The 15,589-nt window shown below is 42.1% G+C and overlaps 1 protein-coding gene across 1 annotated transcript in view; it reads right to left on the bottom strand.

Annotated features, from left to right (window-relative positions):
* Positions 1 to 15,589, bottom strand: part of SNX30 (sorting nexin family member 30) — an 83,777-nt gene that overhangs the window by 35,982 nt on the left and 32,206 nt on the right. The window contains exons 2-3 of the mRNA XM_016213699.2: positions 12,374 to 12,565; positions 2,899 to 3,009 (exon numbers count right to left, since the gene is read on the bottom strand). Coding sequence (XP_016069185.1) covers positions 2,899 to 3,009; positions 12,374 to 12,565 — 303 coding nt within the window. The remainder of the gene's footprint in view (positions 1 to 2,898; positions 3,010 to 12,373; positions 12,566 to 15,589) is intronic.

The following is a 15,589-nucleotide window of genomic DNA, read 5'->3' as shown; positions in this document are numbered from 1 at the left end:
CATACGATTTAGCAATTATACCCCGAGGTGCACACCCAGGAAAACAAAAACCTGCACATAAGTGTTCACAGCATTACTCATAATAACGAAAAAGTGGAGGCAGCTCAAACGCCCAGTGAAGGTGAGTGGATAGACAAAATGTGATATATCCAGACAGCGGACTATTAATCAACAATAAAAAGGAAGGCGGTACTGCTACATGCTTCTACATGGATGAACCCTGAAAACATTATGCTAAGTGAAAAAATCCAGTCGCAAAAGATTACATAGTGTATGATTCTACTTATATGGGATGTCCAGAATAGGCAATTCTAGAGAAGCAGAACACAGACTAGCGGTTGCCAGGCACCAGGAAAGATAGAGAGTTTGGAAGTGAAAGGCAAGGAGTAGGAGGTTTCTTTTTGGGGTGATAAAAAGATTCTAAAATTGATTGTGCTGATAGTTGCACAACTTATGAATTCATTAAAAGCCCTTGACTTGCACATTTTAAATAGGTGAATTGTATGATATAGGAATTGTATCTCAATAAAGCTATTTTTTAGAAAATAAATGAAAATTTAAACAATAATTGCATTGCATCTTTACTGGGTCTCCACCTGACAATAAACTCTCCAGGGTGGGAATCCCTTTTCTGTCTTACAACACCTTACCTTCCCAAGGGTACTCATCAGATCTTGTAAAAAGACTAACACAAAGACGATGCTTAATAACAGGTAGACACCTCCGAGCAAAGTTGCTGTAGGGGAAACAATTTTTCCATAGGGGAAACAATTTTTTGTTTCCAGTTTGACTTTCCTATTTAAGTCAGAGATGCTCTCCTATATTAAATCTCTCTGCAGCCCAGATATGCACTAAGGATTAATGAAGAAATTTAAGTCTCCACTTGCTTCTAAAATACCGTCCTACTCACTGCTTCTACCCAGACCACAGGAAACCATACTTAAAGATAGTCTGGATCATTCCTGAGCATTCTGGAGACTTCCATTCTCTTTCAGTTCTGGCTTAGGTGCCTGCCCACGAGCACTCCTCCGTTTCACCAGCAGGGGTTGCTACCTAACCTTTGATGGTTAAGTACCAAACTTGAAATGCGCCGACCTGCCAGGAGGTGGAGCACAACTCCCCGTAAGCACACAGTGTGGGCTCCGCATAAAGAGCAACTTCCTTCCAAAGCGTCCAGTATGGAAAGGGGTAGAAAGCAAGAGGACCCGCACAGTGGAGAAACCTGTAAGCGCTACCTCAAGTCAGGTGATCAAGGTGAACACCAATAGTGATAAATACTGTGGACAGTACTGACCCTTGATAAGATGCAATGACAATGGCACTTTACCCTCTGTGCTTTTCCTCCCTAAAATACATTACCCCGATCTAATCATGAGAAAAACATCAGGTAAATCTCAGCTGAGGGGCACTGTACTAAAGGCCTGAGCAGCACACCTCAGAACTCTCATCATCGAAAACAAGGAAAGCCTGAGAAACTGTCACAACCAAGAAGAGCCTAAGGAGACCTGAGGACGAAATGTAATGCAGCATCCTGGGTGGAATTCTGGGACAGGAAAAAGACATTAGGCAAAAATGGAGGAAATCTGAATAAAGAACTTTCAGGCAATAATAATGTACCATTTACTGGTTTGTTCGCTGCGACAAGTGCACCATACTAACGTGTTAATAAGCAAAACTGAGTGTGGGGTATAAAAGAACTCATGTACTATCCTTGCAATAATCCTAGAATTCTAAAACTGTCCTAAAATAACAAGTCTATTTTAAAAAAATTCACTAGCTGCCAATTTTGCCAAATTAAGGTGTGTTTTTTTTAAGATTCTATTTTAAGGAATAGTTCCAAAGGTTCCAAAGCTATAGTTTCTTCTTCAGGCATGTTTTTAAGTGACTATAAGCCAGGAAAGCAGAATTTCAGGCTTGAAGAGCAGAGGGGATACATGGTGGGGGTGGGGATGGAGGTCAGAGTCCAGATAAGAGGTGGGGAGGGGCCCTGAGAAAGAAAAGACACCCAGGCAAGTCCCACCATTCCCATCACAGCACCAGCAACGTGGCTGCTTTTGCCTTGAAAACCAAGAAAACCACTAGTGTCCCACATATTCAGCCTCTTCCACCCGTGGGTAATAAGAAAGTGTTAGAAGCAGCAGTGGCAACAGGAAAATTGGGAGTGCTAAGAAGTTATTCAACCAAGGTTATTACTGAAAGAGAAAGCCCTGCTGAAGGGGTTTATGACCTACATTGCCATAAAGCCACCAAAGCCCCAGAAACACCTGGGATATAAATAGCTATTATTTCTACTAAAAAAAAAAAAAAGTAGAAAAGTACTCAATGTGTATGTTGATTTTAGGTATCTTTTTTATTTTATTTGCTCTGGTTCTGTTTAAAATGTGCAGATCTTCGTAACAGATAAATATTATGCTGCTTAAATAAAGAGAGGTAAAGTGGCTTTGGGGCTTGTTTTCTAAATGGGAAGCTGGCTAAGTGGACTGTGTGCTAGATCCCTGCTGCCTGAATGGCCCATGTCTGAAGAAAGCGCAGGCCGCTGCAATCGGAGGCATCACTCGTCACCAGGTGGCAGCTGTCCAAACTTCAGGAACAGCGGCGAGGAAGGGGAATCGGTCTCTAGAGGCCGCAAATGAGAGCTAGAACTCTCCATGCTTCAAAAATTTGTCATAATGGAAGTGAAAACCTACCCTGCCCCACTCAAGAAGCCAGCATACTGTAGAGCAAGTCAGAAACCAAAACCCCAAAGGTAAAGTATGTTATACAGGATCCGTAAGCATTTGATGGGTGAGTCTGGACTAAAACCGAGTTTGCCTGTGATGTAAGGGGTGAGAGGTGAGTGAACAGTCTCGGGAAAGAAAATGCAGGAAAAGCAACAAGCTACAGCGACTTAGTACCTACGGGAATGAGATGAGTGGGCTGCGATTCTTCCAGTTTGTTCCTCAACCAGTCGAAATCCTGGTATCTGCGACGCACAGAATATTCTGGCAGGTCAAACTCCACCCGAGTGCTCTGCAAATAAGACATGGAACAAAGTAAGCATAAGGGAACAGGAGCCTATCCTGGCAGAGGGGGGGAAGCTCTGTGAATGACTAAACTGAGCGAGAACATACTTTCCTTCCCCCAATCACACCAGCCAAAGGGCAGGGTTTTACCAACCCAAATGGCGGGCCTGGGCCACAGGGGCCAGTTAAAAATTCCAAGATCTAGAATGAAAATGTCGATGTTTTTTATTTCTACCCTCAGGAAATGGAACTCAACTACCCCTCAGAATTGTGTTCAGAAACATTTGACTCATTTCCTCCAAGCTTAACTTTGAGAATTTCTTTTAGCAGAATCATTCCACCGAGGATATTGCTACTGCATCCGAACCTAGAATTATGTGTCCACCTTCTGCTAAACATGCTGACGATTTTTGCCAAAGGCAGTGGGGAAAAAAACAAAAAGCAGAAAGAACAGACCACCTCCTCATTTGGGAGCCCGATTAGATGAAAATAGAAAAGGTTTTGCCTCATCTGCCATATTCTGGAAAGATCCATAATCTTAAAATTATATTGTATTTCAGATGATAAGGGAAAAAATGTACAAGGAAATAATACCAAAGTGTCACTGTATTGAAGAAAAATATTTATCTCATCCCCCTTCCTGAATTAAGTTTTCTAAAATGTGACTGTAGCACTTTGATCATGAAAACCAATGTTAAATTAAATCAAATTAATTTATAGGGCAAGATTTTTACACATTAATTTACCCAAACTAAAGTAGTGTCTCAGCTAACCCATTTTTCCCTACGGGGGCACTAACTCCATGACAGTCACATTTCTCAGAAATTAAAGTACAAAATAAAAATGGCTCAAGCTACATTTTTTACATGTAGTCTTTAAAGCCAAAAGCCTGTTTTAATCCACAACACCAAGAATATCTTTAAACACATGAACAAGAGTCATACATCAAAGAAAAAGCTTGTTGAAGGCCTGAAAATTATGGTCTCATCCTCCCTGAAGCTATGCTCGCACAGCCTGGGCAAAATCATGCAGTTAAAGGACTTGGTCTTGGACTGACCCTCAACTAACCCTTTCTGTATCTTTTCCCCTTTTCAGAGTCCCACGCACTAGCTATGCCCATGAAACACAACCTTCCCCTATGATGGGGTATAGGGGTGGGAGGATGTGGGGAAATTCACTCAACTTAGACTCTCAAAAGGAATTAGTGCTGCAGGATTGGAGAGGGGAAAAAAAGAGTACTTAAATCAAAGAACATATCACTGCCGACAAATTTTCAGGCCCACGGATCATGGAAATATTGAGAACAGGTAGCCTGAGAACTCTGCGCAGGAGTAGTCCCAGCACCCTAACCAGATTCCTGAGGCACCACTAAGCCTCCTGGAGCCTTGGTTTCCCCCACAGTTAGAAGACAGTTGGAAAGGATGTTCTTTGAGACCCCACAGCAGCCCCCCGGAGGCTCCATCTGAGGACCTGCCTATGATTATAGGCCCATGAAAAGGAGATTTTGAAATGCAACAAATGGAGGCAATGCATCTTAAACGGGGCTCTGCTTTTTGCCTTCTTAAATGTTACATGATACGAACTGAGCATTTCTCTTTACTATGCTTCTGCAAACCCACTCATAAATTATAGTTTATGTAACACTTCTCTTCTAACTTTGAAATCAATATCTGGTAACTACAAAAAGCAGTATGATAAAACACATGTTTTGTTTCTGCTGTAACCAGTTTTACAGGGGAAACTGCCTTTTTTCTCCCTCCTATTAGTCAGGTTGGACATACTTATTTTAAAACATCAGGAAAAATAAAGAAATTAAAAAAAGATCAGCCATACTCCCTCAAAATATAGAAAAATGCTATTTATATTATGCTTTATATCTCTTCACATTTTTTCTGTACATATTCATTCACTCATATTTTCTATATCTCTTTAACACATCTTGGACATCTTTCTGTCAGTAAGCTCAGATCTACATAATAATTTTTAACACATTATATAGCATTCTACTGAATGCTATTTAACACATTATAAAGCATTCCATATCATAATTAAACCAAATCCCCATTTAAGTTGTTTCCAATTTTTCAATCAATAAACAATGCTACAGTAAACATCACTGGGCATCTGTTTGATAATTCTCTTAAAATAAATTCCTAAAGATAGAATTTCTGGATAAGAGTATATGTGGCCCTGGTCAGGTAGCTCAGTTGGTTAGAGAGTCATTCCAATACACCAAGGTTGCAGGTTCAATCTCTAGTCAGGGCACATACAAGAAGCAACTGATAAGTGTGTCAATAAGTGAAAGAACAAATCGAAGCTTCTCTCTGTCTCATCAATAAATTTTTAAAAAATTTTAAAGACTATATGTATTTTTAATTGAAAAATTGCTTCCAGAAATATACCAATTTATATTATTACCAGATAGTCTCATCAACACTTTGATGGACTTATAACTAAAAAAGAATATGTCATCTTTACTGTACTTTTGTTTCTTTGATGACTATTATGATTGAACAGCCTTTCAAATATTTGTTGGCTGTTTTACTTCCTTTGTGAGAGGTCTTTTTAAAATGTAACTCAAGACTTTTTCTTTTGTGAAAGCTCTTTATAGTCCCTAGTCTATCATAATTTTTAAACGGTTTTTCTGATACAGAATTTTTTAATTCATCCATTATTTTCCCTTATGGCTGATACTTTTGGTGTCATCCATAAGAATGCTATCCCCATGGCAAGTTATTAAAAATATTTGCCTATATTTTCTCCTTCATTTATGGCTTTTATATTTATGTCATTAATTACTGCTATTCTACTTCTAGGAATCAATCATTAGAAGATAACTTTTCAACTGTGGCAAAGATATCTGTATAATGATGTTCACAGTAATATTATTTAAAATAAAATAGCAAAGGAATCAAAGCAACCTAAATGTCTGACATAAAAAACGGTCAAGGAAATGATGGCATATTTGCCCTGTGGTTATCAGTAATCATTCTGTAGCACATTTTTAATGACAAAAATGATTCAATATAGTTTTGACAAAACAGCAAGATACAAAATTAATTGTACATAAATTATTATTTCATTGGTGTTAAAAATTTAAATATAAATGGTTAGAAGAGAAATCTAAGACTAATAATGACAAATGTCCTTTTTTTGTTTTGTTTCATCAATTCTCACCAAGGATATTTTTCCATTGATTTTTAGAGAGTGTGGAAGGGAGGCAGGGGCAGAGAGAGACAGAGAGAGAGAAACAGCGATGTGAGAGGGACACATGGGTTGGTTGCCTCCTGCATGCACCCTGGCTGGGGTAGGGAACGAGCCTGCAACCCAAGTATGTGCCCTTGACCGGGAATCAAACCCACGACCCTTCGGTGCTCAGGGCAACGCTCTACCACTGAGCACACTGGCCAGGGGAACAACTGTCCTCTTTATATTCATCCTTATTTTCAAATTTCTTACTATTCTCATACAATACTTTTATAGTCACACACACACACACACACACACACACAAATTGCTCATTTTTTAACAGCTCCTTTAAGGACAAAGGGGATTTAAAAATGTAGTAAAACTTGTTTGATGCTTTGGAAAACCATAAGGTAAAAAAATAATCATAATACAGAAGGATGTTCACACTCTCTGGCCCCATACTTATTTTTACCACAACCTGTTCTAGAAAAGATACAGTGATACATATAGAAATACGATCAAATGACATAAATTAGAAGTAGGTGAGAAAGACAGAGGAAAAACAAGGGCAGAGAAAAGAGCAGAGCCAGGAACGAGGTCAGCAACACGCTCACCTCGGAATTCTGCACCCTGGCTGAAACTGGGCCACAGACATTACTGAATTTCTGGAGAGAAAGCCAGACACAATACTCCTAAAATATGCAAGCCAATAAAATGCCAACTATGAGTTTGTAGTAAAGTTTTCCTCTGTGAAATTCAGGGTCTAACTTAGAAAGGGAAATAAGGTCCCCTAAGTGTTTGTCTCTGTTTTCTAGTATCTGTAGTAAACAAAACAATAAAGAAAGAAAAGCCGCACCCACAGTTCATGGCCAGAGACAGCCACCATTCTGTTCGTTCTGTATATTTATTTCCATACCTGTTCCACAATCTGGAGTGCCCTCAAAGATCACAAGGCCACAGGTCCACACCTAAAGTCAGGTGAACAAATAAGTAACCTCACACAAGAGTGGTAAGAATGTTAATTTTCACCATCGCTCCATAGGAATATCTTCTTGGTGATCTCCAGACATCCACCAATTTCTTTTTTTTAAATTCAACAATTTGTAAGACATAGTACAGAGTCAGAGAAAGAAATATAAGTGAAGAAAATAAATTTGAACCCTAAAGAACAAATTAGGCCCTGGCTGGGTAGCTCAGGTGGTTAGAGTGTCATCCAGATATGCCAAGGTTGTGGGTTTGATCCCTGATTAGGGCACATTAAGAATCAACCAATGAATGTGTAAATAAGTGGAATGACAAATCTCTCTCTCTTTCAATCTCCCCCCCCCTCCTCTCTCTCTAAAATCATTTTTTTTAGGAAGGGAAGTCTGTCAATGTGCATACAGAGATCTAACCAGGAGGGTGCCCTGTCCTCTGAGCCTTATCCTACCACAAAAGAACTCCTTTTACTCCCCTGGAGTTAATGTTCAATGATTGTGGCCTGGAGCCATTCCAAAGAATTTCCATTCATTCCAAAACTTACAGCCAACTCACTCTAGAGAGATTTGGTCTTTGTCAGAAATGCCATCTCTCTTGGCCATAGCTGAATATCAAGAAGTCAGAGTGACCCTCCTTCCCCAGAAGGGACCTCTTCTGTCATCAGATATTAGCCAGCTCCTCGCTTTCTGCTTCATGCCCCAGCCCTGAGAGAACACCTGGAGGGATGACCGGCCAGGTGTCTTCCCCTCAGGCTCCTCTGAGCTGCCTTCTTCCTCACAAGAGCTGTCGCTCGTCTCCCTTTCCTCAGACATTCCAGCAAGCTCTCTGGAACACCCATTTCATAACTAACAATAATGTCCTGTACTTCTTCAACCTATTCAAATTCTGAAAGCTGGCTCTCCCCTGAGAATACAGCCTCCCTCCTGTCCCATCAAGGGGAAAGCTGCACATTTTCTCACATTTCACAAACCTCATTTCCAAGACCAAGGGATGCTACTGACACCTCCTCATTCCACACGGCTGCTTACCACCACCGCTCCTGGCTCTGCAAAAACCCTTTGAGGCTCCTGCCATCAGCATCTATCCATCTCGATCCCTCCTCACGCCCTCACCTTCTGACAGCCCTGTCATTTCTCCTGATTCCCCGAGAGTGCCTGGCTCTCAGGCTTCCTTTCCGAAGCCCTTCCATGATCTGGGCACCCTTGAGAGCCAGGTCGTTTGCACACACAACACCCACCACTAAGCCCAACAATGTCTACTTCCCACGGCCTCTCCACAAACTGTCATCATGCAGAAATTTGGACATCTCCCTCTCTCATCGGCACCTCCTATTTTCCAGACTGCCATTTCCCTGGTTTTTCAGTCTCCTGGGACCTACAGTTCTTAACATTCTGTCCATTCCTGTCTTTACTTCCTTCCTTACTCAGGGTCTATTCCATGAGCCATCACTTCGACCTCTGACTTGCCAACATGGTCTTCCCCACTGTCCATCCCACAACTCTGGCAGAAACACAATCATCCACTTCTTGCTCTAACAGACGTGGGCGTGTGAGCCCATCCCTGAAAGAAAACAAAGCCAGGAAAACATAGCGATTGACACAACAAACTCCACCACTGGGCCCTCCACACCGGCAAGCGATCTTTCTTTACCCCCGTAGGCAGCCCTCTCCCTTGTCTTCCACACCAGTTGATACAAAGCCGGCAGGAGTTGTGAAACCTTCTATGCCCCACTTCAAAGCTTCCCTGCCGCTCTCAGTAGAAGGCCTCGTACCTACCCACAGAGAAAACCACAGTTATAAGCAAAGAACTCTCAACTTTGTGCCACGAAAATACTTCCCTCCTTTCTGAAACAATGAGAAAGTTCGCCTCCCTCGGCGGAGGACACTCCCTCCCTCCACTTCTGCTCAGGATACTCTCTCCTCCCACTTCCCACGCCTCCTCGGTGCTCTCAACTCTCCCATCTTCAACCCAGTGTCTCCTTCTCTCCCCACACTATCCACCTGGCACTTACACAAGTCTCTTTCAACCTTAAAAACGAAACAGGAAGCTCCCCCCCAAAATCCAGATCCCCCCATTACTGTTCTTTCTTTAGACTCACTTTCATTGCCAAGCCACCAACACTCACGCGGTGTTTCCTTTCCTACTTCTCACTCAGCCTAACCCACTGCAAACTGGGTGCTGCCCCACCACACCAACGGCACTGCTCTCACCAGAGTCGCCAATGACCTTGTCATTACATCTTAAATTCACTTTGTAATCCTCATCTATAAATTCACCTCTGAGCACCATTTAGCCTACTGACCACTGAGGCATTTGAAGAGAAAAACGAGCAGGGGCATAAGTGCTGGTATGATTAACTGGCGATGGGGTAAAAGACAAGAGGAGGATGCCTTCCAAAGGGAGCTGAAGGACCCTTCTCCTTCCCAACCTCCAGTCGGCTTCCACATCATCATGTTCCAATAGCCAGGTTGCAGTAGTAAACCACAGTGCTGGGGGCAGGCGGGGAAAGGGGGGGGGGGCATCCCTCTCTTGAAAATCATGTCACATCCTGGATCCAAGTTCTAGCTTCACCACATATTAGATGCATGTCTCTGAGCAATTTTCTTAATATCTGTGTCTCAGATTGCTCATCTGCAAAATACAAATACCACCAGCACCTATTTTGTTGACTGTGAGGATTAACTGATGATATATTTAAAGCACTTAGCACATAACAAACGTTACCTCATCCAGAATGCTGAGCACTACTACAGTCTTAGAAATGACAGCATAAAAGCATGTTTACTGGCATTTATTAGCATAGGAAGATATTTGCAACATACTAAGTGAATTGACAGCATGCAAAATACTCATTTTTGTAAGTGAACAGAAACAAATAGTTCCTAAAGTTATAAGTGATTATTTCTGGCTAGAGAGCTTATAGATCTTCTATTTCACGGTTTTAGCTTACTTGCATTTTCCAATTTCTCTACAATAAGCACATACTACGTCTATAAAATTTAAAGGGTTTCTATTGCCAACATGTATAGCACATGGTAAGTGCTCAATAATCAGTTATTATGATGATGTTACTTTCTAGGAGCCAGCTGAGAAAATTGCCAATTCAGCCTACCCTGAAAAGACCTCTCTCCACCATTAGAGAGATAAGAAACCCACCACTTAGATTTGTTTTGTCCACATTGGCTCTCAGCCCTAGGCTCATTTTTTTTTTTAATTTTATTTACTGATTTTTAGAAAGAGAGAGGATGGGGGGGGGCGGGGAGAGAAACATTGATTTGCTGTTCTACTTACTTTGTCCAGCTTTGGCCATCAGGAGTCTGGATTAGGACTGGGAGTCAAAGCTCAAAGTAATAGATTAAGTACATGGATGACCTTGTCCTCTGACTACTAACTTTGCTTGAGAACCTCAGCAGAGGTGGGGGACCTGGGGCAAGATTAGGTGCCTGGGACCCTGTGCTCCTGTTTGTCTTCTCTCATTCCCACACTTCCCTGCACATCCTTTAACACAACATTCAGAAAGAAGGCTCCAAATGCATCAATGAGATATTAAACCTGGTGCCACTGTTTGAAACAGGGAAAGAAAAGAACTCCAGTCTGAGACCAGAAGTGGAACTGACAGTAATAAGTAAAACTTAATTTTGCAGCAAGTTTACCTGGAGGTGTTAACATCACAGCCAAGTGAAAATGTGGGATTGGAACTTGGGAAAAGGTTATCCTAAGACATTACCTGGCTTACAGGAAATCAAAGAGCCCCAGGAAAAGGAAGAGATATTAGAACACAAAGAGAAAGGAGAGGGAGGGAGGGAGGGAGGGAGGGAGGGAGGAGGAGGAGGGAGGGAGGGAGGGAGGGAGGGAGGGAGGGAGGAGGGGGGAGGGAGGCAGGAAAGGAGGGAGGGGGGAGGGAGACAGGAAAGGAGGGAGGGGGGAGGGAGGCAGGAAAGGAGGGAGGGGGGAGGGACGGAGGGAGGAGGGGGGAGGGAGGGGGGAGGGAAGGAGGGAGGGGAAGAGGCACAGGAGAGAGTGGTGAGTTGTAGTATGTACCTTAGCCTGTGAGTCAGTGAACAAAGGCCCTGCAATATTAGCATTTTGGGAGGTAAACTGCAGGGCAGAGAAATACAGTAGGGGTGGGAAAACATCAAGGGAGGCAAGCATCACTGTGTCAGCAAGGTAGTCACCTTGTCATTCAGCTGTTGAGAGCACAAATTCAAGAAAAACAGGTTTTGCATTTCACTGACTACAGGGTAAAAAAAAAAAGTTGACCCAAGGGGTGGAAATAAGTAACTGGAAATAATTCATGGGAATACATATATCAACCTAGGACCTCTGAGGAGGCAATATACATCCAAGCACCTAGCCCACAATGCCTGGGAAACAGCAGGTTCCCAGTGGCCATGGTAATGGGGGAAGGCTGTGTGAGTGCATGTGCATATCACACATGTGCAAATGTGAACCAGGTGTGAGAAGGACAAGGCAGTAATATCCTAGCGGCGCACAGCAGAAAGTCAACAAATATTAGCTTCCATCCTTACCATCAGTCTAATCACACCAAATTATAACCATGGTCCCATCACAGAGATTTAGGTTAATACAATGATTTATAAAGTTTCAAGTGTAATGGGAGGCTAATATGTTAAATAGTACCATGACAGAAAATAAGTGAAAGTACAATTGACCCTTGAACATCGCGGGGGTTAGAGGAGCTGAGCCCCCCAAGCATAAAACTTTTTACTCCTCCAAAACTTAACTACTAATCGTCTACTGTTGACCAATAACATGAACAATTAACACAATTTTTTATGTTATATGTATTAATACTGTTCTTACAATAAACTAAGCTAGAGAAAAGAAAATGTTATTACAAAAATCATGAGAAAATACATATAGAGTATTTACTGAAAAAAAAATCCATGTATAAGTGAACCCACACCACTCAAACCCATGTTGTTCAAGAGTCAACTATATCAGGATTAAATGTTTTCTTTGAAAGACTATAATCACAATTTCTCCTTCATTTTAAGATTTTAAAAAAACTTACATATAATCTTTTTCATCTGTGTGCATCCACTCTCTCAGAAAGCCACACCCACAATTATAATAAAGGGGAACAGAGTTGTACAAAAGGAGAAAGCAAAGGCAGAAATCTGGAGGTAGGGCTCATTCTCCAAGGCCAAGCAACATGGACATAAGATAATAAAGGGACCTACTTTGGTGGTGATCCTATACGTGATATAGGTCTCCATTGTACAGACATGCTTCTTGGGATCATCCACCGTGACAAAGAGGTCTCTGGTCTCACCATCGATGTCATCATCAAGCTGGAGTCTGTTGAGAAGGGAGGATGACGAGGCTGGACTCGAAGTGCCTGCTGGAGTACCACCGTTGGGCAAAATGAGATCCTGAAAAGAGAAAACAGCCGCTGTTCAAATTAAATGAAAACATACCTCTGGAGAATATCGTCAAAAGTAGCTAGTTTGCCAAACCAAGAAACACTTCCAAATACAAAATAACTTCCAAAGAATCTGAGCCTCTCTTTACATAACATTTCTTAAGTGAACAGGTCTTTTATGACCAACAGAAACAAGCCATGACAGAGCACTACACCAAATTCACACAGATTCATCTTCCAGCAAAGATCAGAGGAACCAACAGAAGCAAATAATTCAGAGACAGAGAATATAAAGCCCCCACTATCGTCATACCTCAACAGGGAGAGAGCTCAGTGAGCTTACCACATACTCTTTCCCACCTTCTCAAGACCACCACGTGGCCCAGGTAAACATTAAGGGACCTGAACCCTCTAAAATTCTTAACATTTAAAAAAATCAACCAACACAAAGAGACAACTAAACATCTTGTGCCTCCTGAAAGAAGTTCATTCACAAAACTCCTTGCAAAGTATGCTTGCCAAAAAACTGAATCTGAGTCCTGAACAAATCTCTGTACACAACAAAAATTTACAGGAAATACAAAGGAGTGAGGGAGATATTAAACAATATTATGAAGATGCAATGAGCAAAATCGGTACTGTGTGACACTAAAGAGAACTAAAGACCCAGTTTCTTCAATAAATAAATTGCAAGGGAAAAAAAAGAGACGGAGATAGGAGCACCTAGAGATGTAAAGAAACTTAAGAGAACCACAAACAATTGCAATGGAACCTGATTAAAGTAAAATGTTCAAAGATTTTGAGATACTCAGGAAAATTCGAATACTGGTTAGTTATTTGATGATATTAAGAAATTATTAGGGGCCTTGGCCGGGTAGCTCAGTTGGTTAGAGCATCATCCCAATACGCCGAGGTTGCGGGTTCGATCCCTGGTCAGGGAACATACAAGAACCAACCAATGAATGCATGAGTAAGTGGAACAACAAATCCCTCTCTATCTAGCTCTCTCTCTCTCTCTCTCAAATCAAAACATTAAAAAATAAAAATAAAAAATTATTAGGTGTGATAACAGAAATATTAAGATTTTACAACGTCTTCATCTTTTAGAAATACATACAAAAATATTCACGGATGACATGGTAGGACGCCTGGTATTTGCTTCAGAATAGCCAAGGATGGGCAGGTGGGGATATAGGTGATATAAAACGCCCCAAAGCTGATCATTGTTGAAGCTGGTATGTGCAGGTTCGTTATACAATTCTCTTTTTTGTATATGTTTAAAATATTCCACAATGAAAAAAAAAATTAGGAGAGGTGGAATGGGGGCAGTGGGAAAATGCCAGGGAAAAAAAGGGAAAGATTTTTTAAATTATGGACTTCTTTCTCTTTAGGCCCTACTAGGAAATCGTCTGAATAAATTAAGTCCCTTACAGTTACCTCTTTTGGTTTTGAAAACAGAACAAAGCCCCATCTAGAGGTGAAAACCTCTGCATGTAACCTTGGAATCATTGAAGGGCAAACACTAAGGAATATGGCAAGAAAGTGATGTAACACCATGGAAAGGTCCTTGATCAGGAATGCAGAAAACACTCCTGACCCATGGGCTCCCAGATCCCAGAGAGGGGTGGAGTTGTCATCCCCTGAAATCTCTGCTCCTGCATGCAGGCTGGATATGACTGAGACCTCGGATTAGAGAACATACAGGAAATTTGAGGTCATCCTAGTGGTCCTATCCATGAGCTCCAGCTAATCATGGGACAAGGCAGAGGGAAGCAAGGCCTGAGGTCAAGGGCAATGTCACCAACTCAGATGTTTTCATCACATACTTTTTATGCAACATCAAAAATACTTTTGTAGCTGCCCAAAGGGTACCATTTTCACAGAAGGTGCTCGTGAGAATGGACCCCATCTCCACTTCTCAGCGGGGACAGCAAACCCCTCAGCAGCTGCTCTTGGCATGGACGTGACTGGGAGCCCAGCTATAGCAGGAACCAGCTGATTCTGACTGCTTTCTCAGCATGCTGACACCACAGAGCTTGCAGTGTCTGGGGATCTGAGGGAGACATCGTCTCTGAAGCCCGAGATAACCATCGTGTTTTTATCATTTCAATGAATATTTAAACAGGCACCATGCTTGGCATTGCAGGGGCCCACCCTTACATTTCATCAACACTAGCACACTGGGCCCCAGAATGGCTCTACCGATGGCTAAATATTGCACAAAAAGAAGAATGGATTCAAAATCTTTAGTCAGATGAGCCAGCAGCAGCTTCCACAGCAGTCTGGCCTATACTGATCTTAGCAGCCTCATTTCTCACGGCACCAGTTCCTGGAATCCACCTTGCTGTTTCATACCCCCGATCTTTGCTCGCAAAGCCCCCTCCTCTTTTTTATGTACAGGTCTCCAGGTATCTCACAGGAATCTGCTCAAATTCCCCTTCCCCTTGGAATCCTTCCTTGATCCACTCCCTCCTCAAAACTTTGAAGATACTTCCACTGAAGCAATTGTACAGTTTTAATCACACATATAACATCCATAACACTGTGAGTCCCCTACAACTGTAATTGTGCCTTGTTTACCTGTGGGTGTGTGTGTGTGTGTGTGTGTGTGTGTGTGTGTGTGTGTGTCTGTGTGTGTGTGTGTGTGTGTGTGTGTGTGTGTGTGTAACTGTTTGCAGGTCTCCCATGACTCCCAGCCAACTTCCTTAACCTTTGCTATGGGGACTTCAGCCAATAACCTTCCAGGAACAGCCCACACAAAGTCTGAAATGTCTTGGCCAGACAGTGGGACGTTAACTATTTCTCAAATCACTAGTGGGGTGAGGGAGGGGGGAGTCAGTCAGCCAGATCTTGTGGCACACTGCACATTCTTTCCTTTGGGACTATGTGACCAGGGAAAACACTCACACTCTTACCAAAGGTGTTTCACAGACAATTATTTGAACACATACAAATAGCCACCAAGCTAGAAGCATCTGTAATTTCCTGAAAAGGGGTGCTACCAGCTCAGACCTCCATGCCACCTGTGGACACA

This window comes from Miniopterus natalensis, chromosome 12, assembly GCF_054644295.1.
Source record: "Miniopterus natalensis isolate mMinNat1 chromosome 12, mMinNat1.hap1, whole genome shotgun sequence".
In the NCBI taxonomy this organism is placed as follows: domain Eukaryota; kingdom Metazoa; phylum Chordata; class Mammalia; order Chiroptera; family Miniopteridae; genus Miniopterus; species Miniopterus natalensis.
The sequence above is the reverse complement of the archived record's forward strand: the minus strand, read 5'-3'. Positions and strand labels throughout refer to the sequence as shown.